We start from the raw sequence: 22,952 nt of genomic DNA, 5'->3' as shown, positions 1-22,952 counted from the left end.
ACCGAAAAAAATGCTACTGCCCCTTACATGAGATAGCTTCCACTCATATTTCGCTACTGTTTTGTAACCAGACATCATGCCCCTTTTGAGAAGGTCTTGCTTCATCAGGATTGTTTTCTCGAATTCGAGTAGCTTACTGAATTGGTCCTTCCTAGTCAGCCCAGCCAAGGAGGACTCAACAAACTGGTTCTGGCCGGTGGGAGATCTTTCACATTTCTGGAGTTGAGGCTTCACGAGCATGAAAGTAGATAGGTCCAATTCCTCTTTTATGAAGCGAGCCTGTGGCGTTTGTGCCTGGGTATATGGGGTTACCGGGCATGCCTCGGCCTGTGTATTCATCGAGTTATCTGGGGTAACCTGAGAAGTTCCAGGAGTTCTTTGATTAAGAGCGTTGAGGTCAGGGCTGTGAGCTGCCGGCAATGTTGGCACCATACTCGTCATCAGGCTGAAGTCTACTAATGCAGCAGCCATTTTCTTTACTTTGATGTCAGTTGACTGTTGGACAGACACGCCACATTTCTCTTTCTTAAAAGGAGTGGGCTTTTTTGCATTCCGCCATGACACTGAACCTTCCTGCTGCTTTGATATTTTATGCAGGTTGTTGTGGTTTAAGTGTCCAAAGCTGTAAGCAAGAATGTCGGCCTTCTGGGCCTTTTCCAACCCTTGGAGAAGCTGTCGGAGTGTTTTTTTCTCGTCACAATACTCGTTACATTTGTTCTTCGTGGAGTTCATTATTCCAGCGAAGCAAGGCCTGAAAAATTTAGAAACAAAATAAATTATTACCCTGATGTGGAACCTGTACGGGCTGGATTTTGTCGCCCGTTTTCACCCCGGAGAGGCGGTAACGGTGGCGGAGAGTATTTCCGGGCGGGGAACCAGCTTCCAGCGCCCTGCCAGGACATTCGATGCCAGGGTTGCGGGGCACGTAGTAGTACCGCCCGGGAGAGGCGAGCCAGTGTGCAACAGCGGTTCGAAATTTGATTCGCGCCCGATCCGCAGCATGCTCCAGTGGGACCGCCTGTAAAAGTGGTGGGACCGAGCTGTACCGGCCGCAGTGAGGGAAGGAACGTTTACCCGAGATAAGTGCGATTGTTTTGGTATTGTTTTATTTTTGCGATTCGTGTCGATGTGTTGGCAGTAAAGAATTGGGAATATTTTTTTTTCCCCGGGGAAACCTCTCTTCGGGCGCTCCGAGGCCGGCCTAGCGCCCTGAGAGAAACACCTCCCGTAGCTCTCCGCCCCACACTCAGGGCCCAGCTGGTGAATTTTGCAGCTGGAAACACAAATCAGTTCCCGGAGCAAAATTTACCGCTCCGCCCGGGTTAACGCCTCAACAGAGACGCGCCATTTAATAAGATCATGGCTGATCCGATCATGGACTCAGCTCCACTTCCCCACCCGCTTCCCATAACCCCTTATCCCCTTATCGTTTAAGAAACTGTCTATTTCTGTCTTAAATTTATTCAATGTCCCGGCTTCCACAGCTCTCTGAGGCAGCGAAGTCCACAGATTTACAACCCTCTGAGAAGAAATTTCTCGACAGTGCTATCAAGCGGCACTTACTCACCAATAACCTGCTCACTGATGCTCAGTTTGAGTTCCGTCAGGACCAATCGGCTGCAGACCTCATTACAGCCTTGGTCCAAACATGGGCTAAAGAGCTGAATTCCAGAGGTGAGGTGAGAGTGACTGCCCTCGGCATCAAGGAATCCCAGTAAAATTGAAGTCAATGGGAATCAGGGGGAAAGCTCTCCACTGGCTGGAGTCATACCCAGCACAAAGGAAGATGGTTGTGGTTGTTGGAGGTCAATCATCACAGCCCCAGGACATCATTGCAGGAGTTCCTCAGGGCTGTGTCCTAGGCCCAACTATCTTCAGTTGTTTCATCAATGACCGTCCCTCCATCATAAGGTCAGAAGTGGGTATGGTCGCTGATGACTGCACAGTGTTCAGTTCCATTCACAACTCCTCAGATAATGGAGCAGTCTATGCCTAGATGCAGCAAGACCTGGACGACATTCAGGCTTGGGCTGACGTGTGTCGCGAATGTTACTTGCCACTTAAGTGCCAGGCAATGACTATCTCCAACAAGCGAGAGTCTAATTACCGCCCCTTGACATTCAACGGCATTACCATCGCCGAATCCCCTGCCATCAACATCCTGGGGGTCACCATTGACCAGACATTTAACTGGACCAGTCACATAAATACTGTGGCTACAAGAGCAGGTCAGAGGCTGGGTGCTCTGCGGCGAGTGACTCCCCAAAGCCTTTCTATCACCTATAAGGCACAAGTCAGGAGTGTGATGGAATACTCTCCACTTGTCTGGATGAGCACAGTTTCAACAACACTCAAGAAGCTCGACACCATCCAGGACAAAGCAGCCCGCTTGATTGACATCCCATGCACCACCTTTACATTCACTCACTCCACCACTGGCACACCGTGGCTGCAGTGTGTACCATCTACAAGATGCACTGCAGCAACACGCCAAGGCTTCTTTGGCAGCACCTCGCAAACTCGCAACCTCTACCACCTCGAAGGACAAGGGCAGCAGGTGCCTGCGAACACCACCAACTCCAGACTACCCTCCAATTCACACACCATCCTGACTTGGAAATATATCAGCCGTTCCTTCATCGTCGCTGGTTCAAAATCCTGGAGCTCCCTCCCCAACTGCACTGTGGGAGTACCTTCACCACACGGACTGCAGCGGTTCAAGAAGACGACTCACCACCACCTTCTCAAGGGCAATTAGGGATGGGCAATAAATGCCGGCCTTGCCAGCGATGCACAGATCTGAAATAAATTTTTAAAAAAGGACCGAGGCTCTGGTCATAGGTCAGTTCTACATTGTGACTGTCTCAACTCAGCTGGATGCAGAATTATAACCTCTTGTGCCTTCAGCACCCAATTGCTGCAAGAATCATTTCCCCAATGCTCCATTCATATTTCCACTATCTCATATTGTGATAGTTCAAAAATATATTTGCAATATAGAAACATTAGGAACAGGAGGAGGCTATTCAGCCCCTTAAACCTGCATTTCATTTGGATCATGGCTGATTTGCACCCCAATTCCATTTACGCGCCTTTGTTCCCTTAGTACCCATACCAAACAAAAAGGGCGAGAAATTCATTGTTGCCCAGGAATGGGTGGTATAAGTAGAAAAGTTGGAGATTTGCGCCAGGTGCTAATGCTTTAGACTGCACGCAAAATTCATGCTCACTGCTCAAAAGAATGTTTGGAGTCCTAATTCAAGACCAAAAGCCCAAATTCATTGGTGCTGCACTCAAAGTGTGGACCAGTATCAGGTGCATTCTAATCGCAAGTCATGATCGCCATGGGCTTTTTCCAGTTCCTAAAGGGGAGGTTCATTAATGCTGCACAACCTCATTCTCAGCATTGCTGGCTGTGTAGCTGCCTCAGTAAGCAGCAGCGGCTCAAGGAGACGGAGCCAGAGGACTGAAGCCGCTGTATTCCTGGCAGACCCACGTCCCAGGGAGAGAGCCCGCAGATTCTGCGATCGAGCATTGGAGGCATTGGTGTTCGGTGTGGAGAGACGGAGGGCGGTGCTCTACTCGACAAGTGGCAGGAGGCCCTCGACGCAAGTCTTCCGTACCATGTGGAGGGAGGTAGCGTAGCACATCTCGGGCAGCACTGTGGTCCCCAGGACCCACACAGCGCAGGAAGAAACTTAATGACCTCACTCGGGGGGTCCTCACACACTGCCCAATGCACCACACCCCTAGCACTCACCCACCAACAATCTCTACCTCGCAACAGTCAAACTCATATCTCACACCTTGCACACAATGACAGCTATTCAACTATGGCAGGCACATCACCCAAACACTCACTCCACACACTTTCCTTTCTCTTGCAGGCCAAGGTGGCTCACAACAGGAGGGAGCAGGAGAGCACAGGTGGGGGATAGGCTGACACCCAACCACTGCCTGCGCTGGAGTATCAAGTTCTGCAGATTATTGGGCGCCAGGAGGTGGGTGCCGTGGCCACTGGTGACATTGACCCCCTTGGGGACAGCAACGGTATGTTCATTCCTACTCCTTCTCACAGTCCACTTTCCCCTCACCCCACAAGCGCTTTGCACTTTCCAGCTAATCATGCTGTACGCATGCATTTCTCCCTTGCTGGCCCCCTCCCCTCACATTAACCCGAATTTTGTGCCTTTATGCTTTGTCCCTGGGGTACCGTAGAGAGGGAGGCGGGGGAAGAGGAGGAGGAAGAATGCACCATGTCACTGTAGGTCTCACCCACAGGCACCAGCTTAGAACTTGGCACTACGCGTTCTTTAGAGGCTAGTATGGTAGAGGGATCTACACAGAGTGCGGAACCAGGGATGAGTGGGCTGTAGCAAGGCCGGGAGGAAAGGACAGCGAGGGGGCCAGCTCCCCGGAGGGTAAGTTCGTGCACAAATTCTGCTGCACAGGACTCCGATGAGGAGCTCGATGGGGAGGTGTTTAGAAGAAGGGTGATGGGCACGCACAGGAGATGATGGGTGCAAAGAAACATAGAAAATAGGTGCAGGAGCAGGCCATTCGGCCCTTCGAGCCTGCACCGCCATTCAATATGATCATGGCTGATCATGCAACTTCAGTACCCCACTCACGCTTTCTTGCCATACCACCTGATCCCCTTAGCCGTAAGAGCCACATCTAACTCCCTCTTGAATATATCCAACGAACTGGACTCCACAACTTTCTGTGGTAGAGAATTCCACAGGTTCACCACTCTCTGGGTGAAGAAGTTTCTCCTCATCTTGGTCCTATATGGCTTACCCCTTATCGTTAGACTGTAACGCCTGGTTCTGGACTTCCCCAACATCGGGAACATTCTTCCTGCATCTAATCTCTCCAGTCCCGTCATAATTTTATATGTTTCTATGAGATCCCCTCTCATTCATCTAAATTCCAGTGAGTATAAGCCTAGCCGATCCAGTCTTTCTTCATATGTCAGTCCTGCCATCTCGGGCATTAGTCTGGTGAACCTTCGCTGCATTTCCTCAATAGCAAGCACATCCTTCCTCAGATTAGGAGACCAAAACTGCACACAATACGCAAGGGTGTTGTCTCACCAAGGCCCTGTACAACTGAAGTAAGACCTCCCTGCTCCTGTACCCAAATCATCTCGCTATGAAGTCCAACACGCCATTTGCCGCCTTCACTGCCTGCTGTACCTGCATGCTAACTTTCAATGACTGATGTACCATGACACCCAGATCTTGTTGCACCTCCCCTTTTCCTAATCTGTCACCATTCAGATAATAATCTTCCTTCCTTTTTTTGCCACCAAAGTGGATAACCTCACATTTATCCACATTATACTGCATCTGTCATGCATTTGCCCATTCACCTAACCTGTCCAAGTCACCCTGCAGCCTCTTGGCATCCTCCTCACAGCTCACACTGCCACCCAGCTTAGTGTCATCTGCAAACTTGGAGATATTACATTCAATTCCTTCATCTAAATCAGTAATGTAATTGTAAATAGCTGGGGTCCCAGCAATGAACCTTGCAGCACCCCACTAGTCACTGCCTGCCATTCTGAAAAGGACCCGTTTATTCCCACTCTTTTCTTCCTGTCTGTCAACCAGTTCTCTATCCATGTCAATACATTACCCCCCAAAACCAGGTGCCTTGATTTTGCACACTAATCTCTTGTGTGGGACCTTGTCAAAAGCCTTTTGAAAGTCCAAATACACCACATCCACTGGTTCTCCCTTATCTACGCTACTAGTTACATCCTCAAAAATCTCTAGAAAATTTGTCAAGCATGATTTCCCTTTCATAAATCCATGCTGACTTGGACCGATCTTGTCACTGCTTTCCAAATGCGCTGCTATTACATCTTTAATAACTGATTCCAGCATTTTCCCCACCACTGATGTCAGGCTAACCGGTCTATAATTCCCTGTTTTCTCTCTCCCTCCCTTTTTAAAAAGTGGTGTTACATTAACTACCCTCCAATCCATAGGAATTGATCCAGAGTCCATGGAATTTTGGAAAATGATCACCAATGCATCTACTATTTCCAGGGCCACTTTCTTAAGTACTCTGGGATACAGACTATCAGGCCCTGGGGATTTATCGGCCTTCAGTCCCACCAGTTTCCCTAACACCATTTCCTGACTAATAAGGATTTCTCTCGGTTCCTCCTTCCCACTAGACCCTCGGTCCCCTTGTATTTTCGGGAGGTTATTTGTGTCTTCCTTAGTGTAGGCAGAATCAAAGTATTTGTTCATTTGGTCTGCCATTTCCTTGTTCCGCATTATAAATTCACCTGATTCTGACTGCAGGGGGCCTACATTCGTCTTCACTAATCTTTTTCTCTTCACATATCTATAGAAGCTTTTGCAGTCAGTTTTTATGTTCCTGCAAGCTTACTCTCATACCCTTAGCCCTCCTCTGCTGAATTCTAAATTTCTCCCAGTCCTCAGGTTTGCTGCTTTTTCTGGCTAATTTATATGCCTCTTCCTTGGATATAACACTATTCCTAATTTCCCTTGATAGCCAAGTTTGAGCCACCTTCCCCATTTTATTTTTACGCCACACAGGGATGTACAATAGTAGTAATTCATCCATGTGATCTTTAAATGTCTGCCATTGCCTATCCACCGTCAACCCTTTAAGTATCATTCGCCAGTCTATCCGAGCCAATTCACGCCTCAAACCATCGAAGTTTCCTTTCCTTAAGTTCAGGACCCTAGTCTCTGAATTAACTGTGTCGCTCTCCATCTTAATGAAGAATTCTACCATATTATGGTCACTCTTCCCCAAGGGGCCACGCACGACCAGATTGCTAATTAATCCTCTCTCGTTACACAAGACCCAGTCTAGGATGGCCTGCTCTCGAATTGGTTTCTCGACATATTGGTCGAAAAAACCATCCCTTATACACTCCAGGAAATCCTCCTCCACAATATTGCTACCAGTTTGGTTAGCCCAATCAATATGTAGGTTAAAGTCACCCATGATAACTGCTGTACCCTTATTGCACGCAACTCTAATTTCCTGTTTGATGCCATCCCCAACCTCCCGACTACTGTTTGGTGGTCTGTACACAACCCCAACTAATGTTTTCTGCCCTTTGGTGTTTCGCAGCTCTACCCATACAGATTCCACATCATCCAAGCTAATGTCCTTCCTTACTATTGCGTTAACCTCCTCTTTAACCATTAACGCTACCCCACCTCCTTTTCCTTCCTGAATATTGAATACCCCTGGATGTTGAGTTCCCAGTATTGGTTACCCTGGAGCCATGTCTCCGTGCCATGTCTCCATAATCCCAATTACTACATATCCGTTAACAGCTGTCTGCGCAGTTAAGTCGTCCACCTTATTATAAGTGCAGAGGGGAGTCATGAACCAGATGGAGAGCAAATAGCCGTTGTCTGCGAGCAGCCAGCCATGAGCTTGACATGGTGGTTGGAAGAGTCCTGGCACACAGGTCTGGCGCAGGATGAAGTCATTGGGCCTGCTGGCAAGATAGCGGGTATTAATATTGAGGATTCGGTGCGTGTAGTCACATACCAACTACACATTCAGTGAGTAGAAGCCTTTGCTGTTGCGGAACAGCTTAGGATTGTTATTCGGTGCCCACAAAGCCACATGGGTGCAGTCAATGGTGCCCTCCATCATGGGGATGCCCGCTATTCTGACAAAGCCACATGCACGCTCGTCCTGCTGGTGATGGGGAAGGAGGTGTAGTTCCTTCTCCTACTGTAGAGAGCCTCTGTGACCTCACGGATGCAACAATGGACAGTGAGCTGCGAGATGTTAGCTATGTCTCCTGTTGCAGGATCGGCTGGTGAAGAAATTGAGGGCCATGGTGACCTTGACTGCCACTGGGACAGCCGTGGTTGCCCTGCTCTGAGGCTGGAGGTCTGGTTGCAGGAGGTGGCAGAGTCCTGTAACCACCTCCTTGGTGAACCAGAGCCTCCTAATACACTGCTCCTCGCTTAATTGGAGGGAGGGAGAAGTGCTCTCGGAGAGTAAGGCCAACAGTTGAGAGCCCTGATGGCCCTCCTCCTCCCTCTGGCCACGTTCTAGTCTTTCTCACTGCCTCCGGCTCCCTCCACTGTCGATCCTGGAGGGCAAGGTCGACTGCCACTAATGTAACCAAGTGAAGCAGTTAGATTTCTGTAAGAATAAATGGAGCTACTTTTTCGTTGCCACAACACTCCTGATACTGTTACACCAGAAACTTTGGCCTGGATCTCTGACTTCGATATTGACATTTGATTTGTTTTGCTACCACCATGCAATAGGAATGAGACTGTTGCACTGTGAAACTGACAGGAAAGCATTGAAACGCCACGAAACTACAGCTGCGACTCATTACTGATGATCCCATTAAATAACGTTCCTGGAGCCGGCTTCCTGGTGCTACACATCGGGTCTCCCTGTCGGTAGTTCTTCCAAGATAGGTGGCAACAATCTACTTCGCAGTTCGAGCGGTCAGTGAGCATTGCACACTCCCTAACGTCATAATCCACCTGACGTTGAGGCCCCTGGCGATAACTGTTAGCGGCAGCGCTGCGGAGACCGGGATTTGGTGTACGGCGCTGGATTTGCCTCGCCACGGCAATAATGCTCTAGCACCCAGTCAGCGCCATCTGCTGGTGCTAACGGGAGCCGCTTAGGTACCAAATTCCCTCCCCTCGCCCCCCCCCCCCCTTGTCTCTTAGTCTTGAAAGCTCCAATTGTCCCAGCATCCATAGCCTTTTGGGACAGAGTTCAAGATTTGCACTAACCTTTGTGAAGAAGAGCTGCCTTATTTCACTGCTGAACAGCCTAGCTTTAATCTTAAGGTTGATTCCCCCTCCAGAGGAAAGTCTCTAACCTATCGAATCCTTTTAAATGTTAAACACCTCGACCAGATCACCCCTCAATCTCCTATACTCAAGGGAATACAAGCCAGATTTATGCAGCCTGTCCTCATAATTTATTTCTCTAAGCCTCCGAGTCATTCTGGTGAATCTGTACTGCACTCCCTCCAGGGCTGATAGATCCTTCTTGAGAAGTAGTGCAAAACTGCAGTCGAATTACATTCACTCTTACCTGCCCAACAAGGCGATTGACTGCTAATTCAGGGAGGGAGTAAACAGAGTCCTCTATTCTTTCTCACTGCTAAAGACAAAGATGACTAGATTTTAGATTTACAATCTACAAAACTTAGACGTGCAACCAGCCAAAGAAAGCCTTTGCTTTCATGCTGCTGCTTTGACTGATCAGTTACAGCAACTTAAATCTTTATATAGTTTACCAGCGATTTTATGACAGTAATATTTTGCAATAAGGTCACACAATTCTATCCTGAAGTATGTATTGGAAACATATAGTGCTGCTTGGAATTTGAAGAAAAAAGTTGCCTCAACACACTGTTCTCCACATTCAGGATGTCATCTCAGCATTTAAAAGGCAGGAAATGTGGAAATATTATATTTCGTTAGGTCACCTTGGTCTAGGCACTTCCTAGTGCTGCTTTAAGTAGCGGGGAAAAGAAAGGACTTGCATTTATATAGCGTCTTTCACAACCTCAAGTCGTCCCAAAGCGCTTTACAGCCAATCAAGTACTTTTGGAGTGTAGTCACTGTTGTAATGTAGGAAACCCGGCGGCCAATTTGTGCACAGCAAGCTCCCACACACAGCACTGTGATCATGACCATCGAATCATAGAATGATACAGCACAGAAGGAGCCATTCGGCCCATCGTGTCTGTGTCGGCTCTGTGAAAGTACGATCCAATTAGACCCACTCCCCCTGCTCTTTCCCCATAGCCCTGCTAATTATTCCCATTCAAATATTTATCCAATTGCCTTTAGAAAGTTACTATTGAATCAGCTTCCATCACTCATTCAAGCCATGCAATCCAGATCACAACATCTCGCTGTGAAAACACTTCTCTTCATGTCACCTCTGGATCTTTTGCCAATGACCTTAAATTTGTGTCCTCTGGTTACCGATCCTTCTGCCACTGGAACTAGCTTCTACTTATTTACTCGATCAAAACCCTACATGAATTTGAACACCTATGTTAAATTTCCCCAGGGGAGTGGGACTAATTCAATAGCTCCTTCAAAGAGACGGCATAGGCACGAAGGGCCAAATGGCGGCCTCCTGTGATTACTGTGCAATAACATGATATACGGGGCTGGATTTTCGGTTGCCTGACACGGCCAGAGGGGGCGTTAATGGGAGCGTTGAGCTTAGCGACCGGGAGCGCAGCGTTTAGCTCCCCGACCAAAAATACATTAGAGGCTCCCAGGGGCAGCAAACCAGTAGCGCTTGGCTGCTGCCGATCAGTGCGAGCCTGATGTCAGTCCTGGTGCAACGCCCACGCTCGCTCCCCGGTCGGTAAATTTGCTGCAGCCGCCAAGAACGTCCGGAAAATCAGTGGGTCCAGGCTTGGAGTTGTTAACTGTTGGCTACTTAAAGGGATGAGGAAGTGCTTCCCTCGGAGGTCATGGTCAGCGCAAGGTTTACACAGCACGGTGCGTGAGCCTTCCAGTTTGCAACGGCAGACACACATAACAGTCCAGGTTGAAAACAAGTGATTGTGAAAACTTTAATGGGTGCATTACTATGCCGCGCCTGTAAGACTCGGATTTTCCCAAGATCTGACTCAGAGTTCCGCGCATGTGCAATGAGTCCGCCAAATTTACCGACCGAACTTTAGTTATTGCCCGCACAGCTCTGGTGTGCAACGGCTGATTTATCGCCCCTGTCCGCTCTTTGACCGATTCTGATGCATTTCTGGGCGCTAAAAGTACCGCTCCGCTTGGATTAATGCCCAAAATGAGGCGTGACTGAATTTCCACCCCGTGGTCTTGTACATACATTTTTGCATGTGGCAAAGCAACTTGCCATTTTTGTTGACAAAAAATAGGGAAAACCTCTCCTTCGTTTTCCTCACCTAGGTTGAATACAAACTTCCATAAAACACCAGGTCAACTTTGCTACTTTTAAGGGCCGTTTACTGATGATTTCTTGCAATATGAATGATCTGCTGTGAAAAAGTGAATGGTGCATGTCCGAAGTCATCTGCAGACTGGCAGTGTGTCCTTCAGGTGGGGATACAAGAAGTTCACTCTTGCTTCTGTCTCACTACCCAACCTGGAGACGGGAAAACACTGCAGAGTTGGTAATCCACTGCATATCTACCAATCCCATTCACTGGGTTCACATGGGGGATGGAGGGTGTTAACCACTGAACTCCCCCATAATGTCCCCCTAATTCCCCTCAGTGCGCATGAACTCAAATATCACGAGCGAGTACGTTGTAAATCTCAAAAACAGCCCCTCGTGCAAATTCGAGCTGGAAATGTTGGCGATTTGTGCAAAAAGCAGACAGTTGGCAACTTACTCAACACCATTTTTTAAAACATTATTTAGATAAATCTTGCTTTTTTTTTATAACTAAACAATAAAAGATCAATACTGACCCCAACACTGACCCCTGACCCTGCTGGAGTCCATTATTAAGGAAGCAGTAGCGGGACATTTGGAAAAGCATGATTCAATCAAGCAGAGTCAGCATGGTTTTATGAAAGGAAAATCATGTTTGACAAATTTGCTGAAGTTCTTTGAGGATGCAACGAGCAGGGTGGATAAGGGGGAACCAGTGGATGTGGTGTATTTGGATTTCCAGAAGGCATTCGATAAGGTGCCACATAAAAGGTTACTGCACAAGATAAAAGTTCACGGGGTTGGGGTCAATATATTAGCATGGATAGAGGATTGGCTAACTAACAGAAAATAGAGAGTCGGGATAAATGGGTCATTGTCCGGTTGGCAATCAGTAACTAGTGAGGTACCGCAAGGATCAGTGCTGGGACCTGAACTATTTACAATCTATAGTATTGACTTGGATCAAGGGATCGAGTGCAATGTAGCCAAGTTTGCTGATGATACAAAGATGGGTGGGAGAGCAAATTGTGAGGACACAAGAAATCTGCAAAGGGATATAGCCAGGCTAAGTGAATGGGCAAAAATTTGGCAGATGGCATATAATATGGGAAAATGTGAGGTTATCCACTTTGGCAGAAAAAATTGAAAAGCAAATTATAATTTAAATGGAGAAAAATTGCAAAGTGCTGCAGTACAGAGGGACCTGGGGGTCCTTGTGCATGAAACACAAAAAGTTAGTATGCAGATACAGTAAGTAATTAGGAAGGCCAATGGAATGTTGGCCTTTATTGCAAGAGGGATGGAGTATACAAGTAGAGAAGTCCTGCTACAACTGTACAGGGTATTGGTGAGGCCACACCTAGAGTACTGCGTACAGTTTTGGTCTCCGTATTTAAGGACGGATATACTTGCATTGGAGGCTGTTCAGAGAAGGTTCTCTACGGTGATTCCGGAGATGAGGGGGTTGACTTATGAATGTAGGTTGAATAGGTTGGGCCTGTACTCATTGGAGTTCAGAAGAATGAGAGGTGAACTTATTGAAACATGTAAGATAATGAGGGGGCTCGACAAGGTGGATGCAGAGAGAATATTTCCACTCATAGGGGAAACTAAAACTAGGGGACAAAGTCTCAGAATAAGGGCTGCCCATTTAAAACTGAGATGAGAAAGAATTTCTTCCTTCAGAGGGTTGTAAATCTATGGAATACTCTGCCCCAGAGAGCTGTTGAGGCTGGGTCATTGAATATATTTAAGGCAGAGATAGACAGATTTTTGAACGATAAGGGAATAAAGGATTATGGGAGCAGGCAGGGCAGTGGATCAGAGTCCATGATCAGATCAGCCATGAGCTTATTGAATAGTGGAGCAGGCTCCAGGGGTCAAATGGCCGACTCCTGCTCCTCTTTCTTATAACCCAACACTGACACCAACACTGACCCCAACATACACTGATCCCTAACAGCAACAATGACCTGTGACCCAACAATGAATTTGTAATACAGATTGAGGATGAGGAAGTTGTGTCAGAAACGAGCGTACTATGCTTAAACAAATGGGACTACAGTGAGATAAGGGCAGAGTTGGCTAAAGTAGACTGGAAACAAGGACTAAACGGTGGCACAATTGAGGAACAGTGGAGGACTTTTAAGGAGCTCTTTCATCGTGCGCAACAAAAATATATTCCAGTGAAAAAGAAGGGCGGCAAGAGAAGGGATAACCAGCCGTGGATAACCAAGGAAATAAAGGAAAGTATCAAATCAAAGACCAATGCGTATCAGGTGGCCAAGGTTAGTGGGAAACTAGAGGATTGGGAAAATTTTAAGCAACAGCAAAGAATGACTAAAAAAGCAATAAAGAAAGGGAAGATAGATTACGAAGGTAAACTTGCGCAAAACATAAAAACAGATAGTAAAAGCTTTTACAGATATATAAAACGGAAAAGAGTGACTAAAGTAAATGTTGGTCCCTTAGAAGATGAAAAGGGGGATTTAATAATGGGAAATGTGGAAATGGCTGAGACCTTAAACAATTATTTTGCTTCCGTCTTCACAGTGGAAGACACAAAAACCATGCCAAAATTTGCAGGCCACAGGAATGTGGGAAGGGAGGACCTTGAGACAATCACTATCACTAGGGGGGCTAGTGCTGGACAGGCTAATGGGACTGAAGGTAGACAAGTCCCCTGGTCCTGATGAAATGCATCCCAGGGTATTAAAAGAGATGGCGGAAGTTATAGCAGATGCATTCGTTATAATCTACCAAAATTCTCTGGACTCTGGGGAGGTACCAGCGGATTGGAAAGCAGCTAATGTAACGCCTCTGTTTAAAAAAGGGGGCAGGCAAAAGGCAGGTAACTATAGGCCGGTTAGTTTAACATCTGTAGTGGGGAAAATGCTTGAAACTATCATTAAGGAAGAAATCGCGGGACATCTAGATAGGAATAGTGCAATCAAACAGACGCAGCATGGATTCATGAAAGGGAAATCATGTTTAACTAACTTACTGGAATTCTTTGAGGATATAACGAGCATGGTGGATAGAGGTGTACCGATGGATGTGGTGTATTTAGATTTCCAAAAGGCATTCGATAAGGTGCCACACAAAAGGTTACTGCAGAAGATAAAGGTACGCGGAGTCAGAGGAAATGTATTAGCATGGATAGAGAATTGGCTGGCGAACAGAAAGCAGAGAGTCGGGATAAATGGGTCCTTTTCCAGTTGGAAATCAGTGGTTAGTGGTGTGCCACAGGGATCAGTGCTGGGACCACAACTGTTTACAATATACATCGATGACCTAGAAGAAGGGACAGAGTGTAGTGCAACAAAATTTGCAGATGACGCTAAGATTAGTGGGAAAGCGGGTTGTGTAGAGGACTCAGAGAGGCTGCAAGGAGATTTGGATAGGTTAAGCGAATGGGCTAAGGTTTGGCAGATGGAATACAATGTCGGAAAGTGTGAGGTCATCCACCTTGGGGAAAAAAAACAGGAAAAGGGAATATTATTTGAATGGGGAGAAATTATAACATGCTGTGGTGCAGAGGGACCTGGGGGTCCTTGTGCATGAAACTCTTTTGGGAGAGGGACCTGGGGGTCCTTGTGCATGAATCCCAAAAGGTTAGTTTGCAGGTGCAACAGGTAATCAGGAAGGCGAATGGAATGTTGGCCTTCATTGCGAGAGGGATGGAGTACAAAAGCAGGGAGGTCTTGCTGCAACTGTATAAGATATTGGTAAGGCCGCACCTGGAGTACTGCGTGCAGTTTTGGTCACCTTACTTAAGGAAGGATATACTAGCTTTGGAAAAGGTACAGAGACGATTCACTAGGCTGATTCCAGAAATAAGGGGGTTACCTTATGATGATAGATTGAGTAGACTGGGTCTTTACTCGTTGGAGTTCAGAAGGGTGAGGGTGATCTTATAGAAACATTTAAAATCATGAAAGGGATAGACAAGATAGAGGCAGAGAGGTTGTTTCCATTGGTAGGGGAGACTAGAACTAGGGGGCACAGCCTTAAAATACGGAGGAGCCAATTTAAAACCGAGTTGAGAAAGAATTTCTTCTCCCAGAGGGTTGTGAACCTGTGGAATTCTCTGCCCAAGGAAGCAGTTGAGGCTAGCTCATTGAATGTTTTCAAGTCAAAGATAGATAGATTTTTAACCAATAAGGGAATTAAGGGTTACGGGGAGAGGGCGGGTAAGTGGAGCTGAGTCCACGACCAGATCAGCCATGATCTTATTGAATGGCGGAGCAGGCTCGAGGGGCTAGATGGCCTACTCCTGTTCCTAATTCTTATGTTCTTATGACCCCAACACTGATCCTTGGCCCCAACACTGCACGCAAACACCATCACTGACCCCTGACTCCAGCACTGACCCCACAATGACCCTCCACTGACCCCACAGTGACCCTAAACCCCAACACTGACCCCAAACCACAACACTGACCCCAAACCACAACACTGACCCCAGTGACCACAGACCCTACACTGACCGCAAACCCCAGTGACCCGACACTGAACCCAAACCCCAACACTGACCCTTCACTGACCCCAAAGTGTCCCTACACTGACCCCAAACCCCAGACACTGACCCCAAACACCCACACTGATCCCAGTGACCCTACACTGACCCCAAACCCTAACACTGACCCGACACTGACCCAAACCCCCACACTGACCCCAGTGACCCTACACTGACCCAAAACCGACCCCAAACCCCAACACTGACCCCACAGTGACCCGACATGACCCCAATCCCCAACACTGACCCCACAGTGTTCCTCTACTGACCCCAAACCCCAACACTGACCCCACAGTGACTCTACACTGACCCTAAACCCCAACCCCAGTGTCTCTGCACTGACCCCACATAGAAACATAGAAAATAGGTGCAGGAGTAGGACATTCGGCCCTTCGAGCATGCACCACCATTCAATATGATCATGGCTGCTCAGTACCCCTTTCCTGCTTTCTCTCCATAACCCTTGATCCCTTTAGCCATAAGGGCCATTCTAACTCCCTCTTGAATATATCCAATGAACTGGCATCAACAACTCTCTGCGGCAGGGAATTCCACAGGTTAACAACTCTGAGTGAAGACGTTTCTCCTCATCTCAGTCCTAAATGACCTACCCCTTATCCTAAGACTGTGTCCCCTGGTTCTCGACTTCCCCAACATTGGGAACATTCATCCCGCATCTAACTTGTCCAGTCCCGTCAGAATCTTATATGTTTCTATGAGATCCCCTCTCATCCTTCTAAACTCCAGTGTATAAAGGTCCAGTTGATCCAGTCTCTCCTCATATGTCAGTCCAGCCATCCCGGGAATAAGTCTGGTGGACCTTCGCTGCACTCTCTCAATAGCAAGAATGTACTTCCTCAGATTAGGAGACCAAAACTGAACACAATATTCCAGGTGAGGCCTCGCCAAGGCCCTATACAACTGCAGTGAGACCTCCCTGTTCCTATACCCAAATCCGCTCGCTATGAAAGCCAACATATCATTTGTCGCTTTCACCGCCTGCTGTACCTGCATGCCAACTTTCAATGACAGATGAAGCATGATACCAGGTCTCGTTACACCTCCCCTTTTCCTAATCTGCCGCCATTCAGTTAATATTCTGCCTTCGTGTTTTTGTCCTCAAAGTGGATAACCTCACATTTATCCACTTTATACTGCATCTGCCATGCATTTGCCCACTCACCTAACCAAGTCACCCTGCAGCCTCTTAGCGTCCTCCTCACAGCTCACACCGCCACCCAGTTTAGTGTCATCTGCAAACTTGGAGATATTACACTCAATTCCTTCATCTAAATCATTAATGTATATTGTAAAGAGCTGGGGTCCCAGCACTGAGCCCTGCGGCACTCCACTAGTCACTGCCTGCCATTCTGAAAAGGACCTGTTTATCCCGGCTCTCTACTTCCCGTCTGCCAACCAATTCTCTATCCACATCAGTACATTACCCCCAATACCATGTGCTTTGATTTTGCACACCAATTTCCTGTGTGGGACCTTGTCAAAAGCCTTTTGAAAGTCCAAATACACCACATCCACTGGTTCTCCCTTGTCCACTCTACTAGTTACATCCTCAAAAAATTCCAGAAGATTTGTCAAGCATGATTTCCCCTTCATAAATCCATGCTGACTTGGACCGATCCTGCCACTGCTTTCAAAATGCACTGCTATTTCATCCTTAATAATTGATTCCAACATTTTCCCCACAACTGATGGCAGACTAACTGGTCTATAATTACCTGTTTTCTCTCTCCCTCCCTATTTAAAAAGTGGTGTTACATTAGCTATCCTTCAGTCCATAGGAACTGATCCAGAGTCGATAGACTGTTGAAAAATGATCACCAATGCATTCGCTATTTTTAGAGCCACTTCCTTAAGTACTCTGGGATGCAGACTACCAGACCCCGGGGATTTATCAGCCTTCAATCCCAGCAATTTCCCTACCACAATTTCCCGCCTAATAAGGATATCCTTCAGTTCCTCCTTCTCACTAGACCCTCGATCCCCTAGTACTTCCGGAAGGTTATTTGTGTCTTCCTTCGTGAAGACAGAACCGAAGTATTTGTTCAATTGGTCTGCCATTTCTTTGTTCCCCATTTATAAATTCACCTGACTCCAACTGCAAGGGATCGGCATTTGTATTCACTAATCTTTTTCTCTTCACATATTTATAAAAGCTTTTGCAGTCAGTTTTTATGTTCCCGGCAAGCTTCCTCTCGTACTCTATTTTCCCCCTCTTAATTAAACCCTTTGACCTCCTCTGCTGAATTCTAAATTTTTCCCAGGTTTCCTGCTTTTTCTGGCCATTTTATCTGCCTTTTCCTTGGATTTAACACTATCCTTAATTTCCCTTGTTAGCCACGGTTGAGCCACCTTGCCCGTTTTATTTTTACTCCAGACAGGGATGTACAATTGTTGAAGTTCATCCATGTGATCTTTAAATGTTTTCCATTGCCTATCCACCGTCAACCCTTTAAGTATAATTTATCCGTCAATTCAAACTAATTCACACCTCATACCATCAAAGTTAGCTTTCCTTAAGTTCAGGACCCTAGTTTCTGAATTAACTGTGTCACTCTCCATCTTAACAAAGAATTCTACCATATTATGGTCACTCTTCCCCAAGAGACCTTGCACAACAAGATTGCTAATTAGTCCTTTCTCATTACACATCACCCAGTCTAGAATGGCCAGCTCTCTCGTTGGTTCCTCGACATATTGGTCGAGAAAACCATCCCGAATACACTCCAGGAAATCTTCCTCCACCGCATTGCTACCAGTTTGGTTAGCCCAATCAATATGTAGATTAAAGTCACCCATGATAACTGCTGTACCTTTATTACATACATCCCTAATTTCTTGTTTGATGCTGTCCCCAACCTTACTACTACTGTTTGGTGGTCTGGACACAACTCCCACTAGCGTTTTCTGCCCTTTGGTATTCCGTAACTCCACCCATACTGATTCCACATCATCTAAGCTAATGTCCTTCCTTACTATTGCATTAATTTCCACTTTAACCAGCAATGCCACCCCGCCTCCTTTTCCTTTATGTCTATCTTTCCTAAATGTTGAATACCGCTGGATGTTGAGTTCCCAGCCTTGGTCACCCTAGAGCCATGTCTCCGTGATGCCAATTACACTATATCTGTTGACTGCTATCTGCGCAGTTAATTCGTCCAACTTATTCCGAATACTCCTCGCATTGAGGCACAGAGCCTTCAGGCTTGTCTTTCTAACACACTTTGCCCCTTTAGAATTTTGCTGTAATGTGCTTTTTGCCTTCGGTTTCTCTGCTCGCCACTTTTACTTTTCTTCTTTCTATCTTTTGCTTCTGCCCCCATTCTACTTCCCTCTGTCTCCCTGCATAGATTCCCAACCCCCTACCATATTAGTTTGACCCCTCCCCAACAGCACTCGCAAACAGTCCCCCAAGGACATTGGTTCCAGTCCTGCCCAGGTGCAGACCGTCCGGTTTGTAGTGGTCCCACCTCCCCCAGAACCGGTTCCAATGTTCCAGGAATTTGAATCCCTCCCTTCTGCATCACTCCTCAAGCCACGTATTCATCTGAGCTATCCTGCGGTTCCTACTCTGACTAGCACGTGGCAATGACCCTGAACCCCAACACTGACCCCAGGCCCCAACATTGACCCTAAACCCCAACATTGATCCCACACTGACCACAGATCCCAACACTGACCCCAGAATGACCCTAAACCCCAACACTGACCCTACACTGAGCCCTGACCCCAGTGACCCTACACTGACCCCAGACCCCAACACTGACCCCACAGTGACCCTACACTGAGTCCACAGTGACCCCAGACCCCAACACTGACCCCAGACCCAAACCCCGGGCCAGTGCTGCCTGTTGCAGTGTGATGTGGGCCCGCGCCGCCCTGTCAAGCCGCAGTGAGGGGGTTATAGAAACATAGAAAATAGGTGCAGGAGTAGGCCATTCGGCCCTTCGAGCCTGCACCGCCATTCAACAAGATCATGGCTGATCACCCACCCAGCAGCCCCCCGACCCCCCCAACGCACCCTCCACACCCCCGACCTCCCCAGCCGCAAGGACCACATCCATTTCCCTCCCGAACACATCCAATGAACTGGCATCAACAACTCTCCGTGGCAGGGAACCCCACAGGCCAGTGAAGAAGTCTCTCCCCATCCCAGCCCCAAACAGCCCACCCCCCCATCCCAAGACCGTTCCCACGCACCCCCCCCCCGGCTCCGGACCCTCCCAACACCGGGAACAATTCCCCCGCACCCAACCCGCCCCGTCCCATCAGAGTCCTTCCCAAATGCCAAACACTCCCGGATGTCGAGCCCCCAGCCCCAGCCACCCCGGAGCCACGCCCGCGCGACGCCAACCACACCACGTCCACCAACCGCCATCTGCGCAGTCAACCCCACTCTGAACACTCCCCGCACCGAGTCACAGAGCCCCCAGGCCCACCCCTCCAACACACTTCGCCCCCCCAGACCTTCGCTGCAATGTGGCCCCTCCCGTCCCCGCCCTGGGTTTCTCCGCCCCCCACCTCCACCACTCTCCCCTCCATCCCCCGCCCTGGGTTTCTCCGCCCTGAATCTCCACCACTCTCCCCTCCATCCCCCGCCCCCGTCTCCCCTCCACTTCCATCTGCCTCCCCGCACAGGCTCCCATCTTGGGGGCGGTAACCTTCTGGGGCTGGGAATTTTAGCCCCCTGCGTGGAAGTCCTGCTCTCGCTGCAGAATTGGCTTACCACCCCTCAATGGAAGCGGAGTGCAATTTCCCACACTCCACTTCCCTTGGGAGCAGTTACCGGGGCACGACTGGATGCTCCTGTGACAGTGTGAACTGGTGCTCTCCACTCTCCCGTCCCGCGACAGCTGGAGCCGGTGCTCTCCACCCATCCTATGAAGAAAGGTTGGGCCTATACTCATTGGAGTTTAGAAGAATGAGAGGTGATCTTATTGAAACATATAAGATACTGAGGGGGCTCGACAAGGTAGACGTAGAGAGGATGTTTCCCGTTGTGGGGGAAGCTAGAACTAGGGAGCATAGTTTAAGAACTGAGATGAGGAGGAATTTCTTCTCTCAAAGTCCTAAATCTGTGGAATTCTCTGCCTCAGAGAGCTGTGGAGGCTGGGTGATGGAATATATTTAAGGTGGAGATAGACTTTGGAACGATAAGTGGAGTGAAGGGTTATGGGGTGCGGACAGGGAAATGGAGTTGGGGCCATGATCTTTTTGAATGGCGGAACGGGCTCGAGGGACTGACTCCTATTTCTTATGTTCTTATGCTCTCTGGTCCCTGAATAAAATGGGGAGATGTGACAGAAGCTGGGAATGGTTACGCAAGAGAAGGCTCACAGTTGATCTTATAGAAGTAGTTAACAGTCTAGAGGGTATAGAGAGGACAAACAATAATGTCTTGTATCTGTGCATATGTTAGAGAGCATAAACCCTGACAAATGTCTTGTATCTGTGCATATGTAAGAGAGCATGGGAGGGGGAGGGTGTGAAAAGATGGTTTTGACTTAAGTTTTTTTTACACTGAAGATGGTGAATGGATGGAATGATTGGCAGAGGGACTGTTTTCTATCAGCAAATTCAACAAAGTTGGATAAGTACCTGGAGACAAGCATTGCCAGAGGTACAAGGGGGGTTATGTTTATTTCCTAAACTCGAGGACCAGCCAGCTGAATTGCAGTTATGGGCGAACCTGAGGACCGGCAAACGGGTGCAGCGCTGCCCGCGGGCCGTGCTGTCGCTGGGTGTCAGACCGCTGGGCTCCGCTCGGCCTGGTCTCCCGCGGAATGCTCAGGCCCGGCTCCTGTCCCTCTCCAGTGGGCCGAGTATCCCCGTTACCGGGCAACCGCGGACCCGGGACGCTCTGCGCATGCTCGCCGCGCCGCACGTGACGCGGACAGTGCCCTGGGATTGGGTGTAACGCACATTGTGTGTGTGGGGGGGGCTCGCGCACAGCTCCAGCAGCAGACGGACACTGCGGCTTGGCGGGCAGTGAGTGAGTGAGAGCGGCGTTCAGTCCTTGCTCAGTGACAGTCTGTCGCCCCTTTCCCCGGCTCGGGCGCTCGGTAAGGTGGCGCCTGCTGTCCGGGGCCTGTCTGTGGGGGCAGGCTGGGTTCTGAGCCAATCACAACACCGGCTCTCAGAGTGAGCCAATCACGGCACCGGCTCTGAGTGAGCCAGTTACAGCGCAAGCTCTCCGAGTGAGCCAATCACAGTGCTGGCTCTCCGAGTGAGCAAATCACAGCGCAAGCTCTCCGAGTGAGCCAATCATGGCACTGGCTCTCCGAGTGAGCCAATCACAGCGCAAGCTCTCCGAGTGAGCCAATCACAGTGCTGGCTCTCCGAGTGAGCCAATCAAAGTGCCGGCTCTCCGACTGAGCCAATCACAGCGCAAGTTCTCCGAGTGAGCCAATCACAGTGCTGGCTCTCCGAGTGAGCCAATCACAGCACAAGCTCTCCGAGTGAGCCAATCACGGCACCGGCTCTCAGAGTGAGCCAATTACAGAGCGAGGTGTCCGAGTGAGCCAATCACAGCATCGGCTCTGAGTGAACCAATCATGGCACTGGCTCTCACAGTGAGCCAGTCACAGTGCCGGCTCTCCGAGTGAGCCAATCACGGCATCGGCTCTGAGTGAGCCAATCATGGTGCCCGCTCTCAGAGTGAGCAAATCACGGCGCCGGCTCCCAGAGTGAGCCAATCATAGGACCGGATGTCAGTGAGCCAATCACAGCGCCGGCTCTCAGACTGAGCCAATCATGGCACCGGCTCTCAGAGTGAGCCAATCACAGCACCGGCTCTCAGAGTGAGCCAATCACAGTGCCGGCTCTCATAGAGTGAGCCAATCACAGCACCAGCTCTCAGAGTGAGCCAATCACAGCACTGGCTCTGAGTGAGCCAATCATGGCACCGGCCCTCAGAGTGAGCCAATCACAGTGCCGGCCATCAGAGTAAGCCAATCACAGTGCCAGCTCTCAGAGTGAGCCAATCACGGTGCCAGCTCTCAGAGTGAGCCAATCACGGTACCGTCACTCAGTGAGCCAATCACAGTGTTGGCTCTCAGAGTGAGCCAATCACGGCGCCGGCTCTGAGTGAGCCAATCACAGTGCCATCTCTCTGAGTGAGCCAATCACGGCGCCAGCTCTCTGAGTGAGCCAATCACAGTGCCGGCTCTGAGTGAGCCAGTCACAGTGCCGGCTCTGAGTGAGCCAATCACGGCGCTGGCTCTCAGAGTGAGCCAATCACGGCGCCGGCTCTCAGAGTGAGCCAATCACAGCGCAAGCGCTCAGAGTGAGCCAATCACAGTGCCGGCTCTGAGTGAGCCAATCACAGTGCCGGCCCTCAGAGTGAGCCAATCACAGTGCCAGCTCTCAGAGTGAGCCAATCACGGTGCCAGCTCTCAGAGTGAGCCAATCACGGTGCCGTCACTCAGTGAGCCAATCACAGTGTTGGCTCTCAGAGTGAGCCAATCACGGCGCTGGCTCTGAGTGA

At 48.8% G+C, this 22,952-nt stretch overlaps 2 protein-coding genes across 14 annotated transcripts in view; one reads left to right on the top strand and one right to left on the bottom strand.

The window, feature by feature from the left end:
- LOC139273332 (uncharacterized protein C6orf118-like) overlaps nucleotides 1-21,290 on the bottom strand; it is a 110,390-nt gene extending 89,100 nt beyond the window's left edge. For 2 of the 4 annotated variants that reach the window (XM_070890141.1, XM_070890144.1), the window contains exons 1-2: nucleotides 21,065-21,290; nucleotides 28-751 (exon numbers count right to left, since the gene is read on the bottom strand). In XM_070890141.1, coding sequence (XP_070746242.1) covers nucleotides 28-751; nucleotides 21,065-21,078 — 738 coding nt within the window. In that variant the 5' untranslated portion in view covers nucleotides 21,079-21,290. Of the gene's footprint in view, nucleotides 1-27; nucleotides 752-9,081; nucleotides 9,151-21,064 lie in introns of all 4 variants that reach the window. The other 2 variants (XM_070890142.1, XM_070890143.1) reach the window with 2 other exon arrangements.
- A 93-nt stretch (nucleotides 21,291-21,383) lies between these two features.
- LOC139273331 (maestro heat-like repeat-containing protein family member 1) overlaps nucleotides 21,384-22,952 on the top strand; it is an 81,046-nt gene continuing 79,477 nt past the window's right edge. For 9 of the 10 annotated variants that reach the window (XR_011595070.1, XR_011595071.1, XM_070890140.1 and 6 more), the window contains exon 1: nucleotides 21,406-21,528. The gene's annotated coding sequence lies outside the window, so the exon portion shown is untranslated. Of the gene's footprint in view, nucleotides 21,529-22,952 lie in introns of all 10 variants that reach the window. The other variant, XM_070890134.1, reaches the window with a different exon arrangement.

The sequence above is a fragment of the Pristiophorus japonicus genome, chromosome 9 (assembly GCF_044704955.1).
Source record: "Pristiophorus japonicus isolate sPriJap1 chromosome 9, sPriJap1.hap1, whole genome shotgun sequence".
Taxonomy (NCBI): Eukaryota; Metazoa; Chordata; class Chondrichthyes; family Pristiophoridae; genus Pristiophorus; species Pristiophorus japonicus.
This window is presented reverse-complemented; position numbering and strand designations above follow the sequence as displayed.